General features: G+C 45.8%; 1 protein-coding gene across 1 annotated transcript; it reads right to left on the bottom strand.

Moving 5' to 3' along the window:
• Nucleotides 1-317: 317 nt before the first annotated feature.
• On the bottom strand, nucleotides 318-14,762 carry LOC126527089 (calcium-activated chloride channel regulator 1-like). The gene is made up of 7 exons (XM_072284355.1): nucleotides 14,745-14,762; nucleotides 13,339-13,638; nucleotides 11,654-11,872; nucleotides 8,429-8,693; nucleotides 6,227-6,400; nucleotides 4,933-5,223; nucleotides 318-3,351 (listed from the first exon to the last, which is right to left on the bottom strand). The coding sequence occupies exons 1-7, from the start codon at nucleotides 14,760-14,762 to the stop codon at nucleotides 2,843-2,845; spliced, it is 1,776 nt and encodes a 591-aa protein (XP_072140456.1). The 3' UTR covers nucleotides 318-2,842.
• Between the last annotated feature and the right edge of the window lie 10,901 nt (nucleotides 14,763-25,663).

A 25,663-nucleotide genomic window follows, 5' to 3' on the forward strand; every position in this document is an offset into this window, starting at 1 on the left:
AAGTTATCAGAGAATATTGAGATAAGTGCAGTACTCAGTCAACATTGTTCGTTTGCATCACGGCCGCACTTAGCTCTGAATGACAGAAGCGAACTGTGCATGCGAATCAATTAAAAATTAATGGATGAGATAACAAGCCACTCATTTGCCTGGATGGCTCATAGAGAGTGACAGGACTACAAAGAAAAAAAAAAGGTAAGTAAAGAGTGCGGCGGCCACTAAGAAGTACTTCGCGACGATACTGACAGCAGGAGCTTGATGTGTGCGAGTTGGTGTAACATACTTGTAACATACGAAAAGAAGAGAGGTACAACGGCTGGGCGCTAACTTCCAACAAAGTTTTTATTTCAAGAAACAAGGTTTATATACATGAAAAAATAATTGCACCACCGTGAAGTCATGAACTCGCCACCTGTCTTCTTTTCGTCCTTGTCTATTTTGAGCTGTTTTTCTTCAATATACTAACAGTGCACGCTTGCATTGCGGCAACGATATGGCTAATCAAGGAGAACGTAGGAGAACGGTTCATTTGTGATATACGGTATGGCGGTCAACTGGTGCGCAACTACAGCACCTTATAAATGGCCGGATACTGGGGGAAAGGGAGCAAAACCGAAAATCGAGGCAAAAGGACCTACGCCTAGCAATGAATCCCGAGAGTCGGCTTCACCGAGTGCCAAACCGACATGGCAGCGAAGGACGCAGCGGACGCAGAACATAGCAGAACGTCGAATGCGGGACTGTTGTCGCCCTCTGTCGTGATCGTTGCCAAACGCAAAATGACACCGTTCCATAGCGCGCTCGTACGCGGCGCCAGTGGCGCGTTCTTGCTAAAACCCATTTAGTTCTTGCTAGTTCCTGCTAGAGTGCTTTAATGTCCTGACCCGCCGCTCCCTTTTAGAGCTGCTTTGTAGCGGCGGGCGGGATAGACATTGAGGCAATTGGTTCCTGCCTCTCCTGCTAGAGTCACTGGTTCCTGCTTGCTTCACGCCTGACACAACAGCTTTAAGAAAGGCAAGGACGAAGAAAGGTAGGTACACACAACGAATGATGACTCCCAACTACAAGTTTATTCGTGAAAAATAAATATATATACACTGAACAACTTGACACAGACACGTTTCTGACAAAGTAAAATAACAAAAAAAAGTGCATCACGACGCCGTGTGTGGCTTATACGGCAAGGAATTGCGGTTATTATAAGAATATATTTGTATTATTTTTAAATTATATGGATTTATAGCTTCTATCACTCCTAGGATAGATATTCTGGTTTTAAGGTTTTCTGAAAGGTTTAGGTATTCATATTCCCTAACTGTAGTAGCCGGCTGGCGCTGCCGCACATGCATGACTTTTCACCTTTATTAGGAATGAGTAGTCGAGAGTCACCGCTTGAATGCGTCCCTACCCAGCATAAGCTATTCACCGCAGTATAGTCTGGTGAACATGGCGGTGCGCAGCTGAGCAAGATGTTGCGTGTTCGTGACCCTGTCTGCACGGTTTTTCTCACGTGAATCCCTATTACCTAGCTCAACTATCTGTCGCTCTCACAATATCAGCGTGCGAGTCATCGCAGCGTATCTGTTGTCTGTGGTATCATCGTTTAGCCAATTCTTTGCGACAAAGTTTAGCGGCTGTCCTTTTACTGTAGTGTTGTCCCTCGCCGGCGTCTTTTATATACGTACCTTTCTATGATGAACAAGCTGCGTTTTTGACCAACTTCCGTTTTTGTGCGCGCTATTCGTTCTCCATGCCTACAGAATCAATGAAAATTACGGAGACGACTGCGAGCACGACCATACTTAACTAGGGAGCTTTGACGCAAGTCTTGCTTGCACGTGGGCATCCTATGCCTATCGCGAGAGCGCGTACAGGGATTGCTACCGTAGACTTTGCATAAAAAAAGAAGGGTTGCACAGTGACAATGTTGCTCACTCTCACGAGGTTCAAAGCAGCAGTAATTCTGGAAGAGCCCCACAGCAGGCTACTTGGCCAGTCAATTATAGATCGGCTTCTAAGCGAGTAAGAAATGTTGCATACTACCGGTAGACCTCCTGCATGCAAAGTGCGTCGGTATACGTTTTGCGTGAACTAAGGAAACCTGTAGTGGTACTTAGCTGAAGACAAACGTGCTAGTTCTTTCAGGATCAGCTATTTCGTGTTAAAGTGCGCATACAATAGCCGCGGAGATAAGCGCAGCAGCGTAAGTCTATCTATACATCAGCAAAAAAGTATCGCTACCTTAGGGTGTGGAAGTCCGAGCAATTAGATGCAAGCTTCAGTTCATGTGCACTCTATGCTTGGGTGTTTCCTTTATTTGTTGATGTTTTCTCATTCTTAGGTCGACAAAGATGCAGCATACATTCACATCGGATAAGAATCAGAGTTTAACAACAAAATCGGACCCATTTCAGTGCTCGAAACTCAAATAGTACGCGTATATACCATATCCTTTTGAGACCCCTTGTACCATCGTATTGCCTTGACTGCTCCTCAAAAGTAACTGCGAATCGATTACGTAACATATTCACCCCGCATATCATGTCAGGTGTGGGCAGTACTTTATGAGAGCGGTTTATTCATTTACTTGTTGCCAGATTTTTGAGAAAGTTGACCCTAATTTAATATAGGACGTTGTGTCGGCACAGACGATGAAAAGCTACCATGAAGTAGGTTTCGAATACCGCTAAACGACGTTACTACCAGCGGCATGTAGACAGAAAATGGGTTTTTCACGTTCGCAACATACCAGTCAGTATTAGAAGGAACCAACTTACAAAAGGACTGAAAGAGGATGTGCGTAGTGGGAGCAAGTGAACACTGACATACATGTATAAACTGTTTATTCTACGCAGTGCTGGGCCGGATCCTGTGCCCTTTGTCGCCGTTTCCTTGAAAAGATGAAGTATATGTCGCGCCTGTGCGGCTTCCTTTTCATTAGAGCCATCACCAATGTAGCTAATAGCAAACTAAAGATGACAATCATGCCTGCGACCAACAACCAAATCCACCATAGGACGCGTTCTTTATCTACGCCGCCGATTTTGCCAACGGCATTTGTTTTCGGTGAAGGAGGACTGTGGTATACGCTAACGATATTAGAAATGTTCGATTTCAGCCCTTCGCTGTTGCCGAAGCGAACCGCCAGAAAAGCGGTGTAGACGACTTCACCATCCGCACCAGACGTAGAGAATGTGGCTGGTAGACGGACGGTGACGTCTTGCTTGGCGCCGGATGGCAAAGGCGCGAGACTGCCATGCAAAACGTCTGCGTCTGTTATTTGAGCTTGTTCGTCGAACCTCGAAAGCAGCTCTTCGTAGTGGGCGCCGACGCGGATTTCTGCAAAGGAGGCTGTAAGAAGTAGACGTAGAAAACGTGACACGTCGGGTGAATAAGAAACGACAGGCTGCATCGTAAACTGGGCGAACACGAGGATGAGTCAAATACAATTTGCACTCAAGTTATTCGATTGGATAACTTACACCTGAGAGCAGGCACGGTACCCAGAATTTTTTTTCGGGGGGGGGGGCAACCCAAAGTAACTTTTCTATGCAAATGTGTGTGTGTGTGGGGGGGGGGGTACCTTTACTAGTACAAATGTGAATAACGCCCACCATTCGCCATCAAAACGTGTAAACCCACTAGAGAGAAATGAAATAAGGTGTATTTTACAAGTACGCCTGTGCGATACACCTCCGAGGATCTGTCAACGTCGCGGCGAGCCGTCACTCGAGGAAATAATGAAAAAAAAAAGAAGAGTTGAACGCAATTAACATTTTCTCTGGCCGCAAATCGTTCCACGTGCATACAGGCCAGCTGACCACGAACCGAATTCCTTTCCTGGTCCCTGGATCAGTCTAAACGAAGAAGATTGAACTAAAGAAGCAACAACGATGCGCGTGACCGTTGAATAGACGGTGACAACTGAATGTATCTCGATTTAATCGCGCGGGCACCGAATTGATGAGGAAACTGGCCTTCATATCCCAGGAGACGTCGATAACTACCGTCATCGAAACGGAGTGAAAAAGGCAGCAATATGTTGACCGCCGAATAGCTGTCAAGTCTCGACATTAATTTGGCGGCGCGTTAGGAATCTGTGTGAGAAGTGGTGGCGTAGGGCGGGGAGGGGGGGCCCGGGCCCCCCCGGGCCCCCCCTTGGGTACATGCCTACCTGAGAGGAGTTCTGACGTGACATTTTGCCCTCGTCATGTCTTTTTTTTTTGCGCTAGGTGATGATCGAAACCCACTAAACTACAGAAATAAATTCTGGCAAACACCACCGTATCTAAATAACTTACTATGAAACTCATTTACAACTAGCTTCTGGTTTTGTCCAGGAAGTGAACTCGTCACGAAGTCACTGCACGCTTTATTCTTGTGATCGCTACGGATACACTACATGCGAACGCTCCCATAACTAATGCACTCGTCACTCCTGCATAGTTTTGAATATTTCCTCCAAGCAACACAATCACACCTAGTCTTCACAGCGTCAGCAAATTTTGCTCTGTGTCCACGACGTCACAACAATGTTGATAGTTGCAGGTCCGGCATTTCGAGAGGACTTTAGTATCACATTAAAATATAAGTACTTGGTAAGCTTCGTACTTCCTAAGTACGAGATATTTAGCTGCAAGTAGCATATGGTATGGTTTCTGCAGCTCAAAGACATCTTTAAATAGCCCTTTATTTACGAGTCGTGACAATTATAGGGACTATATAAATGACAGACGCTAACGTAAAGTTTGCTGCTGTAGTTTGACAGTGGCGTTGCCCAACGAAGTCTCACGTTTACGCCATCTTTTCGCTGACGAAAGTGTTGTTGGGAAAAAGGACACTTTGGATGACTTGGAGCATTTACGTATCAAGTTGGCTTTAAAAATATAAGTCGTTACTCCTTTCAAAATCACATTTCGATTCGATGCTCACCCTTTCCTGACGTCAAGTGCGCTCCGGGCCACGTCCACGTGACCTTCACCAGAAGCGTGCCGTTTTTCCCTGGCATCAGGAAGGTGACACGGAGATCAAAGACGCCCAGGGGCGGTAAATCTTTCTCGTGGATGTCCGCGGTAACTTGAAAGCTTCCCCCAATGGCCATCCTTTCGAAAGCTTCCGACTTCTCTCCATCGGGCGCCTTCCTCGTAGTAGGAGATTCGTCACTCGAGTCAAACAGCTCGAAGTCACCAATCAAATATTCTGACGACAAGTGATCGCCGATTCCTATAGGTATTGGCGTGTAGAGACAAAAAAAGTTTTTTTTTTTTTATTTCAGAAGGACGCAAGTACTTTGATTGTATACGACTCATTGCTTGAAATAAACAATAAAGAGTGAAAAAAAGGAGGTTTTTGCTCTGAATATTGCCTGACTTAAACAAAAAGCATCTTGCCGTGCGCGCGCTTTATGTTTGAACATGACCGACCCGTAATTTTACAGTCTGCGGCTCCTCCTACGCGAGCTTTGGATAAGTCCTTTCTTCCATAACTTATTCGTAAGCATCAGAGCTACTTAAAGTAATTCATCGGCTTTTCAGACTTCAACAGTTGTAATTTCGAAATTCTTCCAGCTCTCTGTAGTGCTGATTGGCAATGGTGATGTTAATTGGTAGCTTTAATTTCACAATATTTACCTATCTTGAAGTTACGCAAGGCACATTGTCCTTTCCTTAACCCCAAGAAATTAAGCATTTACTTGCCCTCACCCTTCTGGTGAAAATAGAAGCGATCCATAATCTACTGAGTTCTACAGGCAGCAGCTGCCCGTCAACTCACAATTTTTGATAACGCCTGGCCGAAATCTCTTTATTGCATAATAAACAATTTTTGCACTGTATGACAAAATGAGACTAGTGGCCAAGCACAACTAGGAATTTCGGCGGAGAGCAATCCCAGGTTCCAAACACTTGGCGTCCATTTCCTCCGATAAGAATCAATATTTTTGTCTTGCGAGAGAACATGGAATATTTTGAAAGAACAGCCTAACATTTGGGCATAACTGCTCATTTTGCTCGAGCATCTGTTGACGCGTTTGGACATCCCGCTGAGTTAAAAGACGACGGTCGACACAAGGAGGCGACACACACAAGCGCTCGTGTTTGTTCCCATTGTTGTGTCGTCCCTCGTACTTTTGTGCTGTAAGAAGTTCACAATGACGCAAGCAAACAAGTCATCACTATTAAGGCGTCAATCTAGTGCAACATAATGAAAGCAGCAACCAAAAACTCACCGTCATCCGAGTGGAGCAGGGTATTGCTGGCGCTGCCCATTGAGTCCACCACGGGATCAGCGAGTACTGACTCGTTATGATTCCGAGCACGAACCATGACGGCATACCGTCCTCGTCCCGCGTACGCAGTGAAGAAGCCGCTGTACGTGCCATCGTTCGCGGTGATATCAGGGTCTGACAAGAGAGGCACAAACACCCGTAAGAGCGTAGAAGAGAGTCTGTAGACATAGCCAACAGTAATCATATCAGCGAGTTGCCTGCTGGACGCCCGCGTCGTGCTAAAATACTCCCAGCCCTTTCAGGGGCAACGATCCTGGAAACAGTCAAACTACGCCATGTTGGCATTTTAGGCCATTGATAGAGGCCGTAGCAGCCGTGAGAGCCAATCACAGCTTACGTGGTGGCGATTTTGACAATGGTGGAATTCGAATGTTCAGAATAGCACCGAAGTTTTTCGCTTTAATAAATGGTAGCAGAATTAACTGTAGCTGAAAGCATGATGAGTTGGTCACTGACATTGTGAAACACGTTCAAAGTGCCACGAAGAAGATCACACGACGGTTACGATCGAGCCTCTAATGCGAATGTTTAAACGTTAGCTGTGGTGCGGGCTAGGCGTTTCGCCCCCGATTTCGAGCTCGCCGAGTCGCTTGGGGGTCTGGAAATCCTGCTTCACGCATAACATTTCATGTCTAAAAGTTGTTTTATAGCGTTCTGGTTTAAACTGCTACGCTCCTCTCCAATGCTGGAGTGCTCGCGAGCTTTTTAACCACACGCTGGCGCAGCCTGGCGCGCCGAGCGAGCCACAGTCGCCGGCGGTCCCGTAAACCATCTGGTTAACCCGACACCACAGCAAATGCCGGCGCCGACACGGATTCACAAAGACTAAGGCGAGGCTTGACCGTACCGCGCCGAAACCTCCACATACTGGGGGCGCAACCGGTGGGTTAAGCCGCTCGCGATGCATATAGGGCAACTACACCTGGTGTCACGTGACTGCACTTTCCGCTTCCACCAATGGAAGCACCATCTGGCGCGCTGCCAAATTCTGTGCTGCAGAGAGCAACAGAAGAAACAAAGCTGACGAACGAGCTAACAAAAGCTAACGCTTTAAAACGAGGCACAAGGGAATTGAGGGCTGTACACAAGGCGCCTTGTGCCCAGTCTTTTTTTATCGCTGTTGGTGGTTTACGGAGTATCGGTGCAGCAAGAGCTGGTTCAGCAGCCATAATTTTGTTATGTGCTGAATCAGTTTTAGTCAGTAGGCAGCGGTCAACTGGGATATGGAGCTGAAAGGTTAGCGACTTGCTTCCTGGTACTGTATTTCACTTCTATACGGGATATCGCATTGTGAGTGAAGATTTATTCAGGACGAATACTTACTGAAAAGTCATGAAAGAAAGTCACAATAACTAAACCGCGTTTGACGTAAAGTCAAACTTAAGCACGAGGTAAAAAAAGAACTAAATTACCATTATAGTGTGACAGCGCGTAGTCTGATAATGTGGCCGCCAAACGCCAGCAGTCTTGTAGTACCTGCGATGCGATAACAATATTGCCGCAAGACAAAGAGGGGTCTTACACTGTCGTACAGACAGTGTAAGACCCCTCTTACACTCTCGGTCGGACACTGTAGGACCCCTGTTACAATGTCCGAGTGTAAGACCCCTCTTACCCTCGGACAGAGTAAGAGCCCTCTTACAGAGGTCGGACGATATATTTTACCTGAAAGGAACGGCACGCGTGTGGTACCAGACGCATGAAAAGGATCTGACCAGTTGGGACATGTGCAAAACAAAGCTCCGCGAGTTGTTTGGCAGTACCAGCCCCTTCACTGTATCGCGGCCATACCTACACAATCGACCTATTTCAAAAATGGCTAACATCTTTTGTGACTGCGGACTGACAAATCATCACACGAATGAATAGCTTCTGCAGCTTTTGTCGATTTCATAAGCAGCGAAGAATTCCAAACACCCTAAAGCCCCCGTTTTGTCTAAACCACTCGTTTTGTTCGAAATCAAGGGTGGCGGCGGTGGCCAGACGGACATAATCAAAGGACAGTACGAGAACTCGCCGTATCGTTTTGTCTTAAGGCAAACTCCGATTTCGCTCTTAAAATATGAGGGAAGAGCACGTTTAGTTACGCAGACAGATGAGGACTGCATACAGACTATTGATAATGAATAACTTGCTACGCACAGCAGCCATCATCGCGGAGTCGTGTCGTAGATAGGCCTGGCCAGTTCGGGCCCAAGACTTCGGCAACGACGTCGGCGTACAAGACAACCTTGTCACCCTTGTTGACGTGAGCGTAAATCACGAGGTCCGGGTCGTGCACCAAAGGCGTGGTCAAATCGCAAACGACACGAATCAGTGCCTCGCCCGCATTCCTCGCTTGCGATTTTACTTCGATGTAGAGATCCATAAAACTTGAGCTCTTCATGTGTAGCGTCCACGTCCCAGTCTGCGTAAGCAAATCAGATACCATCGGGTGAAAGGGGAGCGTAGTGAAACACATTCTTGAGAGGCGAAAATGATTAGGCAGGGCATGAGTAAGTACAGTCACTTGTCGGACGTGTACATATCAGAGCCACGCACTAAGACCCGATAACATGGTAAAAACACGAAGTTGTTTAAAGGAATGCAAATGCAGGGACTACACAAATGTACTACACAGATATCTTATAGGTTTTGTGTATTAGGTCCATGTCATGGCGTGTGACAAGTTGCGTTGTTGTGGCCAGAATGGGTGCTATGGGCTGCGCGCATTAACAGGTAAACACAGCACGACACCTATATCGACCGCATTAACTATCTCTGAACGCAAAGGAGACGCGCCGAAGCCAAGCAACATCACCCCGAAAATGCGACCGCGAGACGTCTTGTGGCTCGTTGCTCACATTGCGCGATTTCGCTTGCGATTTCGCACTTACAGATTTGCAGGCACAGCAAATGTGTCAACGACCCTTTTTTCTGCACTATCATTTTTTGTTTGAAGCTGCTTAACTCAGCGTGGGCAAGAACCAATAACAACGCGGATCATCAGACACGTCACTGTGACCTACCTGCGTATTATGTTTTTAGGGAGTAAGAGTCCAAACCAGGAAATCGTTCCAGGAAAACAGGTTCTGAATCACTTTGCTTTCACCGAAGCGTACTAAGTAGGCCTACTACAAGAATAATTCAGTTTCTCAAGAGGAACTCGCAAATGCGAAAATAGTAGCCTTCATGATCGCTTCATGCGAATGGCAACGCGAAATTCGCAACCTCAAGGAACGCAGTGCGAAATCACAGTGTATAAAATGTTTAACGTCTCTTCCAGCTGCACTACAGAAAAAAGCAGAAAATGAGAGCACCAAAGGGTAAGAGCTGAGCCAAGATGAAACGCAATACTATAGTGGAATTCGCATACGCCGTTGCGCCGAAGAGCTCAACAGCCCGAATGTACAGTGACAGAAAGAAAGGAAGGAAGAAAGAAAGAAAGGAAAGAAGAGAGAGAGAGAAAGAAAGAAAGAAAGAAAGAAAGAAACACAGAAAGAAAGAAAGAAAGAAAGAAAGAACGCACGGTGCAGCCAAAGCTACAGGCTACAGAATCCAACCATAAAAGCGGGCGTGACTTCGCAGTTTTCCTTGGCCTGCTGTGCGCGGATATGCCAGCGCACCTGAAAAGTGTTCGTTGCCGGACGCAGAGAAAGGGAGAAGGCAGCGCTTCTTCGTCGACCTTTTAGTACACTTATTTATGCATCCACCGGGATATGTGGAGTACTGTCGCTAACGCCTTTTCCCCAGCAGAGGCTGATGCGCCATCCCTTCCAAGAAATATGTTCATTCATTTATATTTTTTTCATTAAGCCAACTACAATGTTTGCTCGAGAGACAAGGAAAAATATGTACAGAATGCTACTGACTAGGGCCTTTGCCTTGACGGAGCAGCAAATGTAGTCTCCATGACAGAACGACAGAAAGACAGAAAGAAACAAACAAATAATGAATACAATATAAACACGCACAGTTACAGGCATTCGCTATTAGTCATTAACAATAGGTCGTTCAAAATGGCGCTGATTATATAGTTAAAACTAATATATCAGAAGCTTCGAGGTCTGTTGTAACAAAAAGAGTTAAAGAAATTTGAGGCAAAATCACTCTTCAGCATGCCCCATATACTTTGCCCCAAGAAAAATTTCATATTACACACTTAAATGCGGGCAGTTGTCTTACAATTAAAAATTAAGAATTTCAGGCCCAATCACACTTCAGTATTCACCAAACGCTTTGCACGAAGAAAAATTTCAAATTACACATTTAAATCCGGGTAATTGTTTTACAATTTCCGACGTGATCCAACATGTAAGGGTACACGTTGCATGAAAGCCCAATCTCATATTCAATAGTTTGTGTGCGATATCTCGTCCTAGGTTTCTATCGAAACGCGACGACCACCGTGTTTATGTGTGTTCTGTTCGGGTGGCAATTTTCGAAATATCTCGAGATTACCGAAGTCCTCCTTTAGTACGCGCATGCAGATCTTCGTTCACTAAGTGTTGCTAATATTGAGGATGTTGTGGTGCATTAATATTAAACAACCTAATCTATTTTTTAGAGAATTCAGTAACCGAACAGCTCACCCTTACAAAGCAGCTAGCTTTTCTTTATCTGTCTTATTACTGTTTTCTAGCCGTTAATGTACAGGTGAAAAATAGTTTTCTCAAAGCCTGACATGATTTCGGATCACAAACACTGGGACCAAACCCATAGCTATCGTACGGCTGTCCCACCATTGCCGTTCCCACTATAAAGCTCCGTATATGGTGCTCCATGTGGCATAACTATCAGATACTGCAGTGCAAGGTGCAACTATAGTGGTAACTAACACGAATAGCGACCAAACCAGTGCTCGTGTCCCTCACATGACAGCCTGGTAGGTCCGGAGAGAGCAGCCTTAAGGGCCACTGCAGGCAGCATAAAATGAGTGGGAACTTTCATGCGCTTTATTCCAATTCGGGGACCCGTTAGTGAATACTATTCACGTTCGACAGCTCTACAACACAGCGAAAATACTTGTTTTAATGAACAATTGCATGACTGGGGAACGATAAGACGTGACCAGTTTCAGTTAAAGCTGAACGAGCGCGAACCACGAAGTCATCAACGTCTTGCCTCTTACACAATGCCCCGTGGTAACTCTGATAATCTCCAGTACATTATAAATAATACAGCAAAATCATATGTTTTAAGTAGTTTAAGTACAGACGAAACGTTGTCATGTACGGAACGCCAAAAGCGACGAATCTTCAAGCTGCCCCGAAGGATGCCAATCTAAAGCCCCTCACTTCCGGATATTTCTACGATAGCACAGAAGCGCCACTTTTCTTTCTAACGGCAAATACAAGAAAGCATGAATACGGTAACTCGCGCTTTTACCTCTGCAATGTCCGGAATAGTGATGGCCGTACTGAGCCCGACTCTGGCTTCGCTGCATGTGTCGCACGTACATCCACTTGGACACGAGAGCCGCGCATCGATGAGGGCACTGTCGCGTTCCACGCGCCAGATGTGCATCGTCGTATTTCTGCCAATACTGGGGTCCACTAAAAAACTGATGTTTGCCATGCCAGCAAAAGATATTTCTTCTCTCGTTATCTGCAGATGGAAAGCATATAGAGAAGAACATGTGTTACAAAGTATGATTTGATGGTGCGCTCTGTGGATGGCAGAGACGTCGAAAGACACGAACTGCTTTCCGGTTGTGAAACGGTCATAGTGTGGAACGTAAAAATGAAGGCCTGAAATTCAGGAGCCATTCTTCAATTATGCTTTAACGCGTCACACTAACAAATAGACACGATAAGCACTAAATAAGACAACCCAAAATAAGAAGTCATCATATGTAACTGCAAAATAAAGTGAACAGTTATAAACCGGCGGTCCCTGCGAACGCTGCTGTTTCTTTTTTTCCCAGCTTTCATTTTGCCTCGTGCAATGTGAAAGCTTACCAGCACTCCTCAATACGTCGTTCAAGCTTACTTCACTTACGTAACAAATGTCAATGCCTAGGTTGCTAGTCATAAAAATTTTTGGTATTCAGCGCGAAGGGACACAGACGAAGACTAGAAACAGACAGGATAGCGCTCGTCCTGTCTGCTTTTAGTCTTCGTCTGTGTCCCTTCGCGCTATCTACTAAGAATATGTTACCGCACCAACTCGCCCAACTGTCCATCCTTTTGCATTAAAAATGTTCACCAAAGAACTTCCTAGGTACTCACCTAGGACACACGTTGAAATTAGAGAAACTCAAGTCCTACAGCATGAAATTCGTGTCTGCTTAGCAGAAATCGTAAGACTATAGTACAACTTTTGAGATATCAGTCCTAAAATATGATAGAAAAGACATTGAGTTCCAGTTAAGAATTTTTCATAAGCCTTGCCTTCCTCGAGCGATTTGGGAGGATATTACCTTTGCTAAAACGTCCTGGTGGGTTAGCTGGGTCAGATTCACGCTTAGCATGAGTCACGCGACTGAACGAACTCAGAGAATGAAAGCACTGTGTTGCGTGTCATCTTTCTAGTACGTCTTCCTTCAGTCACGTTGCACATTTTAGTCGTGATATTAACCGCAACGCCTATCCATTATTTAGCAGATTTTGGGGGCGGACGTAAGACAATGGCGCTAGTTGTGGGATTTCCGCCAAGCAGCCGTGACCTCACTAATTCGACCTAAACGTCGTTGCTTCAACATTTGTCCTGATGGGAATAAATGAAAAGACAATTAGCAAATGTTTCATAACTGTGTGGACGTTGCAACGTCCGTTTCCTTAAGTAATTCAGCTGAACAGGCCGAATGTCGCTGTCTTTCACACGTGATTTTTTTAAAGAAATGCGTTCGAACTAAACAAATAGACAAATCAATAAACAAACAAGTGGTATACACTTTGTGCGGCTGAAAACGTTCACGTCTAGCCACGTTCACATGTTTCGAAGGAAATTAAAATCACGTAAGCGGCTTCTTGCAATGAAAAGTAAATTCAACAAACAATGACTACCGCCTAATTCACTAGGTGAACGGCGTCAAGCTAGTGTATTTCAACGACATGTGTATTTCAACGTACTACGACATGAGCATGCTCGTCCAGCTGCACCCTGGTTGCCTCCAAAAAAGCCTCCTCAATGATGGGGATGGTGCGTCCTTGAAGGTCTTGGAACGCGTATGGTTTGCCCCCTGTAGCAAGGGCCAGCTCTTCAAGTTGATTGTCCGCCGTACGTCCCAACGCAATTGTGGTTATCTCGACCTTGGCTGCCAATAGCCTACTTTTGACATCGGCGACAGACAGGCCCGAGTTGTGTTCACCGTCGCTCAGGAGGATGAAGACGGCGCCTCGTCCACAGTTATTGATTCCTTTACGTAGCTGCTGCAAATCGAGACACCAACAGCGTGTGCATTAGCAGCGACATCATGTAAATACCTGCAAACTTATTTGACTATCACCTGCAGTTCCTGGAAAGCAAGTGTGAAAAAGAAACGGCATTTGCATTACTGAAGACAGCGTACATATACATTAAAACTTATTATTTATTGTGAAAGTATTTGATTTTATAGGTCAGGAATTGAGGCAACATATATTATCAATCAATCAATCAATCAATCAATCAATCAATCAATCAATCAATCAATCAATCAATCAATCAATCAATCAATCAATCAATCAATCAATCAATCAATCAATCAATCACTCAATCAATCAATCAATCAATCAATCAATCAATCAATCAATCAATCAATCAATCAAGTTTTATTTTCACCGCAGACAATACATTGTTACTGCGAAAATAGGGGGCCAGAGAAAAAAGCTGCATCTGTGCAGCTTGACTAAGCTCTAGCCACCCGTACAACAGCAGTGACACGACGATTTGTTATCTTGATTCAGTTATATCAACATATCAGCAAATAAACGATCAGACAGTCCGATCACAAATGACAATTACAAGAACAATTAGAAGCATAAGCAGTTTCAATACAGTCAAACAAACAGGTCAAATAAGGTTTTGTTAGTAAGGGCCAGAACGTCCACACCTTTCCGGTCTAGCTCATTTAGTGTAGTTGCCAGGGCGTAGTCAAGTTTGGCGGTTGATATCGGAATGCGTAGGAAATTGTACTTTTCCTGAGATTTGATAATTCTTGGAATCGTTCCGCCCTACCTAATGTGGCGTTTTTAAAGGTTCTTAATAATTTGTATTTGTATATATTGTGGATTTTTAGAATTTTATATTTGTGAAAGAGTGGTTCTGTGTGTTCTAAGAACGAGGAATTTTCTATTGATCTAAGTGCTTTTTTCTGAATAAGGAAGAGTTTCTGAAAGTTCAATGCTGTCGTGTTTCCCCATATTAGCATGCAGTAATGTAAGTGAGAGTTAAACAGTGCAAAATATAACATCTTTTTAATACTGACTGGAAAAGTGTGACGGTTCTGGCTTAATACACCGGCGGCTCTACTTAATTCTGGTAATTAAGTTTTCACATGTTCATTCCAAGACATGTTTTCTGAAAAAATGACACCTAGAATTTTGAATGGCCCGAGAGCAATATGGTCGTCTATATTTTCTAAGGTACCTGGGGTGCGAAACAACACACACTTAGTTTTTGACTCATTAAGAATGAGCCTATTGTTCAGGCACCAAATCTGCAAGTTGTGACAGAACGCACTTCCCTTTTGTCTTACAGTATCAATATTTTTTCCCTTAACGAGCACCGAGCAATCATCGGCATAAATAACATATCTACAATCCTCATATATTGTCAACAAGGAAACAATTTCTCGAGAGGTGTAAACTTAAAAAACACGCTTTTCTACTATAAACACATTAATACTGTCGGGTTACAGAATAAGGCTGTTTTCTTTTCGTTCTGATTTACACAGCTGACAACTTATTCCTTGAAACTTATTAAAGCTTTGTTAGGTTGATTACGAAATGGAAGTTAAGTGGAATTTAATAAAGTTTCCTCCTAAAATAACTTCCTGCGTCAACTCTTCGATCACAACAATTCATTTATAATCAGCGCTATCATGACTCGTAGGTGAGAATTAATAGCTTACCTTTAGGGCGAGGTCAAGGCCGCAGCTTATGCAAGTACCGCCAAGATGTGTCAGCTTATCAACTGCTTCGATGAAATCTTGACGCGTGAATTTGTTTACGCGCTTGAGCTCACTGGCTAGATGAGCAGTAGATTCAAACGAGATTATCGCCAGCTGCACAGTATCGTCAGGTATGTTTCGTAGGTACCTTTTCACCGCTTCTTTCAGGAAGTCCAGGCGCTTTTCATCCTAGAATATCAAGACAGTTCGTTTCAATGGTATTCCTGCAGCCCATAAAGTAGAGGCGAAAGGTTATGTCCCCATTTTCATGCAATAACAGCACGAGGACAGCCTCATCATAGGCTATAGGATCATTACTTCAAAAGGTTCTGTTGCTCTACAAAACGATCATGAGAGCAATGCCTTAAAGAGTACTGATGCACCCACTATCCCAATTGCCGCGAGCCAAATAAGAATAATGAAGCTGAGCAAGCTTTACGATTTATTAGTTCGTTATTCCTCATACGCAATGCATGGTTACTACTTGAAACCTCGGTGAAACCAATTGACCTGTTGTCCAGTAGTAATAACATGGTTTCGAGATTTATCGGTGGCGCGATCTGGCAATGACGCTACGAATTCCAACGACGAGGCGGCCGTGTGATGCGCGGTATCAAATGGAGACCGGCGACCGGCAGCGCTCGCAAAGCGTTCACGATTCTATTAGGAGGGTGCCCATCTTCTTTGGCACTGTCCGGCAGAAACACAGCCATCCTCTTGACTTACGAGGTAGAAGGAAGGTAGCGAGTTACAGCAGGGCTAGACGCCGCGCGTGGACAAGGCCGCGTCCTCGCCGGCGCATGTGGCCAGACTGGGAGAGCGGATCGATCAGATAATTCATCGGCAACGTTCGCTCCAAAACGTGCTCAGGCCCGCAGTACTGAAGAATGAGTTTCGGGAAAAGCTCAGGAGTTCGGCAAGGTTCGCCAAGGAGACACGGGAGGGTAGCTGGGATCTGGCAATGACTCGCCGCGGCTTTCCTTCTGGGGATGTTGATTTTGCGAAGTGAAGCTGCGCGCGAGCGGGCGGCACTCTTCGGTTTGTTAGGGAGCTTCGAAGACGGGTGGGTACTATTACGTTCATCGGACGATCTCGCCGCTGCCACCATTTGTTAGAGTTGTCGGACGATCTACGAGCTGTAGGCCGATCTCACCGCTGCCATCCAGATGTAAGATTTGGCAGTCGTAGCTGTAGGGATGAACTTGGGAGGAACTAGATGAACAGGATTTATTTACATTATTTACATCTTAGACAAGACATACATCGACAGTCTAGCGGGACTCCCAAATGGCGCCCGCAAGACTAACATACAGCAAACAGCTTACGAGCATACAGCTCAAGAGTACATTTCGAGCACGACAACGAGCACTCAGCTCACTACGACGAGCACGCACTAGCAGCCGGCAATCGCTGCTTATAAGCACTTGGTCCCCCTTTGATTCCAAGCGGACGGAAACGATCGTCCAGTCATCGTTCGACGTCACCGTCCGACGTCACCGTTCGACGTCACCGTAGATTACCCGCCCTTTTGGAGGAGGCGGGCTCACATACACGTGTTGCACAGGTTTCAGTGCCGACGTCAGAGGGGCTTCGTAGAACTCCTTCACTCGTAACGGCGACGAGGCTAGAGGTTGGCGGTTTCAGCACAAAGCCTGCTTCGTCGAACTCCTTCACTCGCAACGGCGACGAGGCTAGAGGTTGGCGGCGGCATTCCAAGATGAGGTTACCACCGCTGGCGTAACTGGCTGGCAAACTTGCACTGCAGCTGGCCGTTCTTAACAGTACTCAGAAGCATCAGAACATTATGGAATCAATGTATTGATGGTATGCGAAGACTCGCGTTCATAAAGCGGAAGAAAGGTGAACATTTCGCAGTAGCTTGTATGGAGGCGGTGTATGCCAAGATTGCAAAAGCAAGAGCTGTCATCTATGACAGCTTTTTTCTGTTGGTCTCTCGCATCATGTAAAACTACATGATGCAAATAAAGTTCAAAGTTCAAAGTTCCAAGATTGCGATCACAATTCCCATGGTAGGTTGCCACATACATCGCGAGCATATCACCTGTAGCGTTTCCTTAGAGCGTTCAGTGAGCTTGTTAGTCTGCGGATGGTATGCAGTGCTCGTTCTGTCTGGGAACCCGTAAGTAGAGCTTAAATATCTTCGGAGACAAAAGCGCAACCTCTATTACTGATGAGTGATAGTGCCATGATGAAGAATGAAGAGATGCAGGTCGGAAGAGGCGAGATTCCATGCTGTAGCGGCTGGTAAAGCAACTGTTTTGGTATAGCGCGTCAGACGATCAACAGCAACTATTATTCACTGATTTCCATATGGTGTCATGGAAAACGAGTTTTATTGGTGACGCTATCTGGCAACAATGTTACGAGTTGGAAGCAAGCGGCAGCTTGATGCCCAGTACCAGAAAGACACCGGGGAATAACAGTGCGCGCAGATTGGTTGGTCCCAGGTTACTCAACCAACTACGGGGTATATGCTATGAATCGGGAGGTACTACAAAAATTGTCCGACGATTTCGTTTCTTGGTAATGCGATCTTTGAGCGCAGCTGCTGCCCTATTCAAAAACAAGCAACCGGATACAGAACACGCAGTGCCAAACGGAGGTGGTTCTGCGTTTCGGATTGGGCAGCACACACCGCGATCCGCCGCTATCGAGCCGGCGCTCGGCGACGCACCGTCGCGGCATATTGCAGTGGTCCACCACCGTGGAGAGGGGGACGGGAGATTAGCATCTATTATTTAACGTTTCTTCTGAGCTGGGATGAGGAAACGGGTGGAGAACAGGGGTATTGAGTAGAGGTCACACACTCATTCACTCACAGACAGGCCTCAATGTCGCCGCACAAGGTTGGAGTGGGAAGTAGAAGGGAGGGGACGAAACGCTATGTCTTTCGAGTCACTGCAGCGGCACTGCACCAGGTAAGGGTAGATATAGGGCAACAGTGGAGGCGGGAGAAGGACAGCCTGGCGCAAGCTCTGCCAGAGGTGACAAATGCCACTGAGGAACGCGCCCCGCAAACGGGGAAGCGAGAGACACGGCTGAGAGCTGTACAGCCACGCGACGCGGAGAAGGAGTAGTGGAGGGTCGTGGATCACGTGCGAGGAGGTAAGGAGCGCCCGCCGCCGGCACCACGGCAGTGCCGCGACAGCGGGAAAAGGGACAGCGAGGGCGGAGTCGACGGTAGCGGCGAGAGGTGCCGTCACGGCGCTGCGCGGAAGAAGGGGGCGACAGGATAGGCGAGAACACGTGATCCGTCTTTGGAGGAGGAGCGAAGAGAGCAAGACTCGCGCCGTGGGCCTGAGATGGCGCGCAGCTAGAGCAGCGCGCGGATGATGACCTTGGTTACGGCGAGGCCGACGGGGACGTGAAACGCGAGAGTGGGTGCCAAAGAGCTACGCCCTAAAACAAAGAAAGCTTCAAATGAATTTTGTACATTAAAGAGAACATACATATTGCTTCTAGGAGGGTGCTCGTTAAAACAACAACAACAACAACATAATAATAATAATAATAATAATAATAATAATAAATCGACTTGGAATATCATCCTTACGCCATGCTATTCCTCCTTAACAAGGTGTTCTACGGAAGAAGTGGGAAATGTTTTCTTTTTAAATATTGCGGGGGTCAAATGCGCAGATGACACTTTTGCTACGTTGTTCAACAGACATTGCACAAATACGAGGAGCAAAGGCGAAATGGAAATACCTGGCAAAAGGGCTCAGCTGGAGCGACGGAATAGAATTGCACGACTAATGTGACGCAGCTGACATGCGGCGACATCAACACGGCAGCGTAACCATTAGAAAGTTTCAATGCAACAACGGTTTACCCGGTAAAGAGGGAGTGAAAGCACTTACGTTCATGCTACCAGAGACATCAAGAACCAGCACAACCATCGGGTGCAGATGCCTGTCACGCTTAACCTCTCCGAAGACTGTCTGAATTGTATTGGTCACCTGTAGCGGCAACCTGTAGCGCAAGAGGCGGTCAAACAGTTAAGGTTAGGTGTGGGGGAAGAGCTCTGTTAAGCGCTACGCATTATTTAATTCCGTGAAGCGGAATGTTCACACATTACACCTGAGTTCACACATCAGTTCACAGTGAGTTCATACATCAAGGAAGTTAGAACATTTTGTTAATATTTATCTCAGGCCATGCAGAGTACATTTCCACAAAAAAAAAAACAACGAAATGTTATTTGGTTAAAACTTATCATCATCACAATAATTATTAATTAGCAATTTCTCTGCTGAACTATTAACGAATTAAAATTTATTCCGTCCTATTAAAAACTCTACTGTAAGCAAAGCGCTAAACTTCCCGCGATTCAAGCAGAATTTTGAGCCACCAGGCCCAGCGCAGAACATAAATGGTACGCTCAGCATTACAGAGTTAAATGGGAGGGAGCGTTTCTGTCGGGGTGGAAAGTAAGAGGCGCCCGCTCAGGTGCCCCGTGTGTCAACAGGAAGGGAAATAGGTCAAAAAGATGGTAGAATAAACACACTCGCTGCAGAGCTGTGAACGAGAGAGAAAGGAGATAAATAAGAAAATATAAAAGTGGGATCATGTAAATGTAGCGAGACAAAAAAGCACAAAAGAAGAACGAGAAAAAAGAATATAAACACAGCACAGTGCAGAGCCCCAAAAAGGGGTCTCTATCGAGTGAACGACATCACAATCTGGTGCACCGGCGGTAGCGAAGGGCAAGTGGAAAGCGTCATGCAAGAGGTGGTAGACGTCACGGAGCAATATCTGCTACCTACTGGACTCAGATGCTCCCCGACCAAATCTCAGCTTTTGCTTCATAGAAAACAAAAAGGCGGCAGACCCAAGGGCTGGAAACCGGTCTACGAAAGCGACATTCACCTGTTCACTCGGAGCGGTGACCCGATACCCAGGGTCGACACCATCAGAGTCCTGGGTATGTTCATCGAATTAGGTGGCGGCAATGGCACTGCGTTGCGCAAGATCATTGCGAAGTCCTTGTCGCCTCGTGCGAAGGGTCACGAATAGACAGCGTGGCCTCAAGGAGCACAACCTGCTTCGGCTCATCAACGCCTTTGTGCTGTGTCACTTTACCTACACGGTGGCCATGCACAACTGGTTCAGAGCCGAGCGAGAAAAGCTTAATTCCCTTATTAGAAAATTCGTCAAGAGAGCCCTCGGGTTGCCCGTCAGAACGCATACCGAGAACCTCCTTCGGCTCTGCATACACAACACCGTGGAGGAGATAGCCGAGGATCAGGAACGGGCCCAGCTAACTCGGATGTCCATCACGCCGGCCGGCAGGCGTATCCTCGAGGAGATCGGACTGGCACCCACCAAAAACTTGGCTGAAAACCCCCAAATCCCCAGAAAAATAGGGGAGAAGATTATGGTTGCCCCTTTGCCCCGCAACATTCATCCCGTTCACAACGCAGGTCGTCGCAAGGCAAGAGCATTGAATATACTGAAGCAAACAAGGACAAGATCGAAGCAAGCTTCGTGGACGCAGCTGCATACCGAGACGGTAAGGCTTTTGCGGTTTCCGTCGTGGACACGCTGGGCAAAGTCATCAACTGTGCTTCCATCAGGACGACGAACCCCGAGGTGGCCGAGCAAGTGGCCATTGCACTCGCCGTGCAAGACGGTCGGAGAGAAAGGGTGTATAGCGATTCGAAAGGGGCCGTAAGGGCATTCCAGAAAGGCCGGGCAGGTAATTCAAATTCTGAAAGGCGCCAAACACGGCGACACCTCCGTACACTCCATCCTTTGGTTCCCTGCCCACGTCGGGGCGATTGAGGGGGTTCCTTTCAACCTCAACGAGTCGACCCACGAAGCTGCGCATGGCTTTACCGACCGCGCTGCCCTCGGATCGAGCGACTCTCTCCCCGGACACAGAGACGCTCCTATCACGCACAATGAACTTAGTAAATTCCTTTACTTAGAGAGAAGGGTGTTACCGCCGCCTCACTCCAAGCTTTGCTTCGTATGCTCTGGGAGTGCGGGTCGCTGAGTCCGAAGTTCACCAACGAAGAGTGGGACGCTCTCCTGCGAAGTCCCGTCTTTGAGGACCAAATCGTGGCCGTCCAGCGCACCCTCGATCGGGCTGGCAGACTAGATCTGTCAATCCCGCCGTTGGATTAGCCGGGTGCACGTTTTATCGCGTTTTGCTGGACCCAAGTTTATTCACTCACTCACTCACTCACTCACTCACTCACTCACTCACTCACTCACTCACTCACTCACTCACTCACTCACTCACTCACTCACTCACTCACTCACTCACTCACTCACTCACTCACTCACTCACTCACTCACTCACTCACTCACTCACTCACGTCACGAGGGTCAAAGTTATACAACAGATCCATGAGGGCTACTCTGCGACATATTGTAGGTTCCACGTGAGAAGCTACGTCGGTCGACTTGAGATCTGCCCTTAGCGACATCGACTTTTTGGCTACAGCGCTGAAATTTCTACTAGCGACGGAAACCTTGGACATGAACAACAAGGCTTTGTAGCTGTCTCGAGCCGGAAAAAGGCGCGGCCTCACTGGGTCACCCCGCTGTGCTCGCGAATGTCGAACCACGCGGACAACAGACTGGAAATTACTCGAGCATGCAAGTCCAGCCGCCAAATCACTCAAGCTCCATTAAAAGTTCTTCGCAGACATTGTTCTTGTGCCAATTCATGATAAGTCTTAGCAATGCGATTCCATTGGTAATATGTTATTATTCTAGCCATATTTGCACTTAAAAAATTAACCTCGAGGTACATGAAGCACCACTTAGAATCTAGCCATACACGTGTACACATCTTGATCCCCCTAGTGCAGTATAGCACACATTGTCTTAAATCATGTTCTAACTCGGGAGCCCTCTCATTGTGTAAAGTATATATCCGTGATATAAAGTATAGGACTCATGTGGAACTGTATGGCATTCATTTAAACATATTCTTGCCATGATCTTTAATCAAATCGAAAATCGATGCTACCCAAACTCAGAAAGTGATTTTAACACAAAAAACCACTTCATTTTTTTTTTCGTAGTCGTAGTTTATAGCCCATTAAGTTTGCCCGCATTTGACGTCCTAAATGTTGCAGTTCGGTTTGGTGGTGCTTCCATTTCTTTTTTTTTTTTTTTTGTAACGGAATCACATAAGCGGCGTAAGTATCAATTGGGAAAGTACAAAGCAAAGCTTCTCTGTGTCCTTGTACTTATATTAGAGCTCCACCGGTCAACCTTCCTCATTGCCGTAGAAACTATAGAAGAGAGAACAACGGTGAAGCGACCAAACTATAGCCACAGGAATGCTATGAAATTAGAAGGCTGAGCTTCAAATTTGGCTACGTGTACTGTAAAGCAAGAAATTGCACGACATTTTATGTCAGCATATGCCTTCAATGTTGAAAGGAAGGAGTGACCGAAAAAAGAATACGCACGCACAAAAGAACGTAGCGTCAAGATTTGAAATCTGTGAATATACGCACTTTCTGAAGTCTTCATTCTGTCTTATCACATCCCATGCGGGCAAGCTTCTGCAAAACTTGTTTTGCTTGTTTGGTGCGAGTGAATTATGCTTGCGAGTTCTCTGGCTGTTATCGCAAAAGTGAGTGACCTGCAAAAATAACAAAAGAACATGAAATAAAAGGACGCCACAAAAGAGGGTATACGCCAGTTGGCAAACCATCGCTTGAGAGCGTCCCGCTTTTAGTACGCTCAGTTTGAGCAGCCGCCCAAGTGGAGTAATTTCAATACTTAATTAAGCCACGGGTGAAAAGCTTCTATAATAACAGTTTCCTGACAACCGCACCGACAAAGCGAATTTTCTGTTTCAGTGAAGTGAACGCAGAATTAAGGATTCACAATAGGTTGTTTTCTTTCTGTTAAACCACGCATACATGTCATTTCCATTCTGCTGAGAGCACTATGCTCATACCCTGTTGTTTCTATACGTATGTGAACTTCCATCATCATCTTCTTCTTCTGCGATTTTTGTGGTGTCATTGAATAGAGCTTTTGGCCTACGTCGATCTCACAGGATTGTCTACTTGCAAGCGAATTGTTATATCCTGTATTACTGATTTCATAACAGCACGCGCCAGAAGGCGCCGGTATCAAAGTTCATCGTTATATCAAAACTCGGATTAATAGACCGCGTGCAGCCTGTTACATTTGCAGTCGCTGCCTTTTGAAACGAAACCGCTAGGTTAAAGAAATCCACACTGTATATGGGATTCTTCCGTCAGCTCTTGCTTCTGCCAGCTTCTGTCGACGAACTTAAAAGCAGACTTACTTTATATCACGCGACGCACTTACATTGCTCAGGTAGGGCATAAACATCACAGACGATTCGACTGTGTCGTTCCTTGGCTGGAAGAGTCGAATCACGCAGTCATGGTGGAATTGGCAGTCTTTATTTATCTTGCAGTTCTTGCCTGTCGGAGTTCTTGCCGTAAAACGAATTCTTTCCGAGCAAGAATTCAGTTTCACCTAGAGTGAAAAAAAAATTCAGGCACTGAACACGAGCGTACCTGTTCTTCCAACGTTTTTCACTGCGTACTCGTTGAGTGTAGCGTGTATGAAACCAGTACACCGCTCCTATATAATAGTTTTACTACTGTTAGCCACTAATAATACACTTTATATCTTTTCAGCCTAACGTGCGACAATGTCTCATAAAGTCGAAGAAAGTCAATCGGCGTAGGAAGCTATATGGGTATAACTTTAATGTTGTTAGTTGCGCTGACATTGTCCTGATTTAAAGCGTATCCGATCCTAGCCTAAATTGGCTCCTTTTATTTATTAGGTCGATTTGCCACAAGGCATATGTAGCAATAAAATTGAGCAAAAATAGGTATGAAATAACGGCATGCAGCCCTGTGTGATGCAGGCACTGCAGCAAATGAACTCGCGCGTTTATCGTCCGCTATCCGACTGGTATAGCCCTTAGAAGTCAGACTCAAGTTTGGCCTCTCTGAGCATCTTGTGCCTATATCCCGAGTACTTAGCCACAGACAGAATGTAGTGAGTTTCCTCCACAGACGCAGGCTTCATTGTCAGTTGGTTTCATACGGTTCTTACAAAAATTCGAGCCTCCTGAATTTTTTCGCTTGTTGTGATCATTTGTTTTTATATTACCACTAATAATGTTTCTGGTCTTTTCATTGCACTATTACGTAGCATAAAACAAACCTCGCTTTTATCTCGCGATATTTCCTCGGCTTTAAGATTTATTTCATTGCGAAACTTCCTTGGCAAGAAGTTCTTTTACGGGAATTGGGACGTCCTTTTGTATATCTTATTGTGCAAGCTTATTTCTGATGAATGTCGATATAAAGTTTGGCCTCATTCTGCGATACGTACACCAACTCTCGTTTTTCGACATCACAGAGGTCGGTATAAAGAGGAGGGACACTCAGAACATTAGGAACTATCAGTAAGCAGGAGCGATTGATAGCTTGAAATTGGAGTAGTTTGCGAAGTTCTACCTTCTTTTCGCTAGCCAGAGGAAAGAGCTTGGACGATGACGAACTCAAAGGAATTGAATATTGCACTTTACCTGTTCAGCGTCGTTCCTTTGTGTTCGTTCTCGTCCGAGTTGTTTCCTCGCGCTAGCGCAAAAAATTATGAAGAGTAAATTAATGCTTCGACAGGGCCACAAATTTCTTCTTGATTTTCGAAAACCGTTCTTTTTCGTTTGCAACGTACACCAGATACCAGAACGGAATAGGCGAGCAATACATTTAAATTTCAAGCTAAGCGCACATCTCAGTGCTGCCAAACATCCAAAGAGGTAAAGTCAATATGTCTAGCTAGAGAGAATTTGCATACTGAAAAGCATAGGCTCACCTTGTCCTTGTCACAGTAGGTCAGCGGGTTTCGATCATCGTCTCGGCTACCGTACTCGTCGAACACGCCGTACCTGTAGTGGGCCCACTCGTGGACAAACACATACGCTGCGGAGCCGAAAAAAAAAAAGTTATTGCGAAAATTAACCAGAGCGCTCAGAGAGTGACTGACACTGGACATCTCAGTTTGCTGGAAGCAAATGGTTCGTATTACACAGGCAACTGGGCCAAACCTGTATGGCTAGCAGCCACACGCTGTTCACATTCACGCACAAACCAGAATGCCACGCACAGTGCTCAGGTTCACTGCAACAGACGACAGGCACACTTAGCGGCAGACCACGCAGCTACAAAACAAGGCGTGCATGATGGTGATTCCAGAATCGCAAGCGGCACGCTGCGATTACTGTCCCAGTGGTGTTATACGTATTTAATAACTGCGAA

Source organism: Dermacentor andersoni, chromosome 9 (assembly GCF_023375885.2).
Source record: "Dermacentor andersoni chromosome 9, qqDerAnde1_hic_scaffold, whole genome shotgun sequence".
NCBI lineage: Eukaryota > Metazoa > Arthropoda > Arachnida > Ixodida > Ixodidae > Dermacentor > Dermacentor andersoni.

Bases quoted from the DNA above. Each gene is read 5' to 3' on its own strand.
- LOC126527089 (XM_072284355.1), bottom strand. The intron at 5,224-6,226 runs GTGAGTTTTTGG...CAATACCTATAG, and splicing joins CCTGCTCCACTCGGATGACG to GAATCGGCGATCACTTGTCG. The intron at 3,352-4,932 runs GTGAGCATCGAA...TACTTCTTACAG, and splicing joins GCACTTGACGTCAGGAAAGG to CCTCCTTTGCAGAAATCCGC.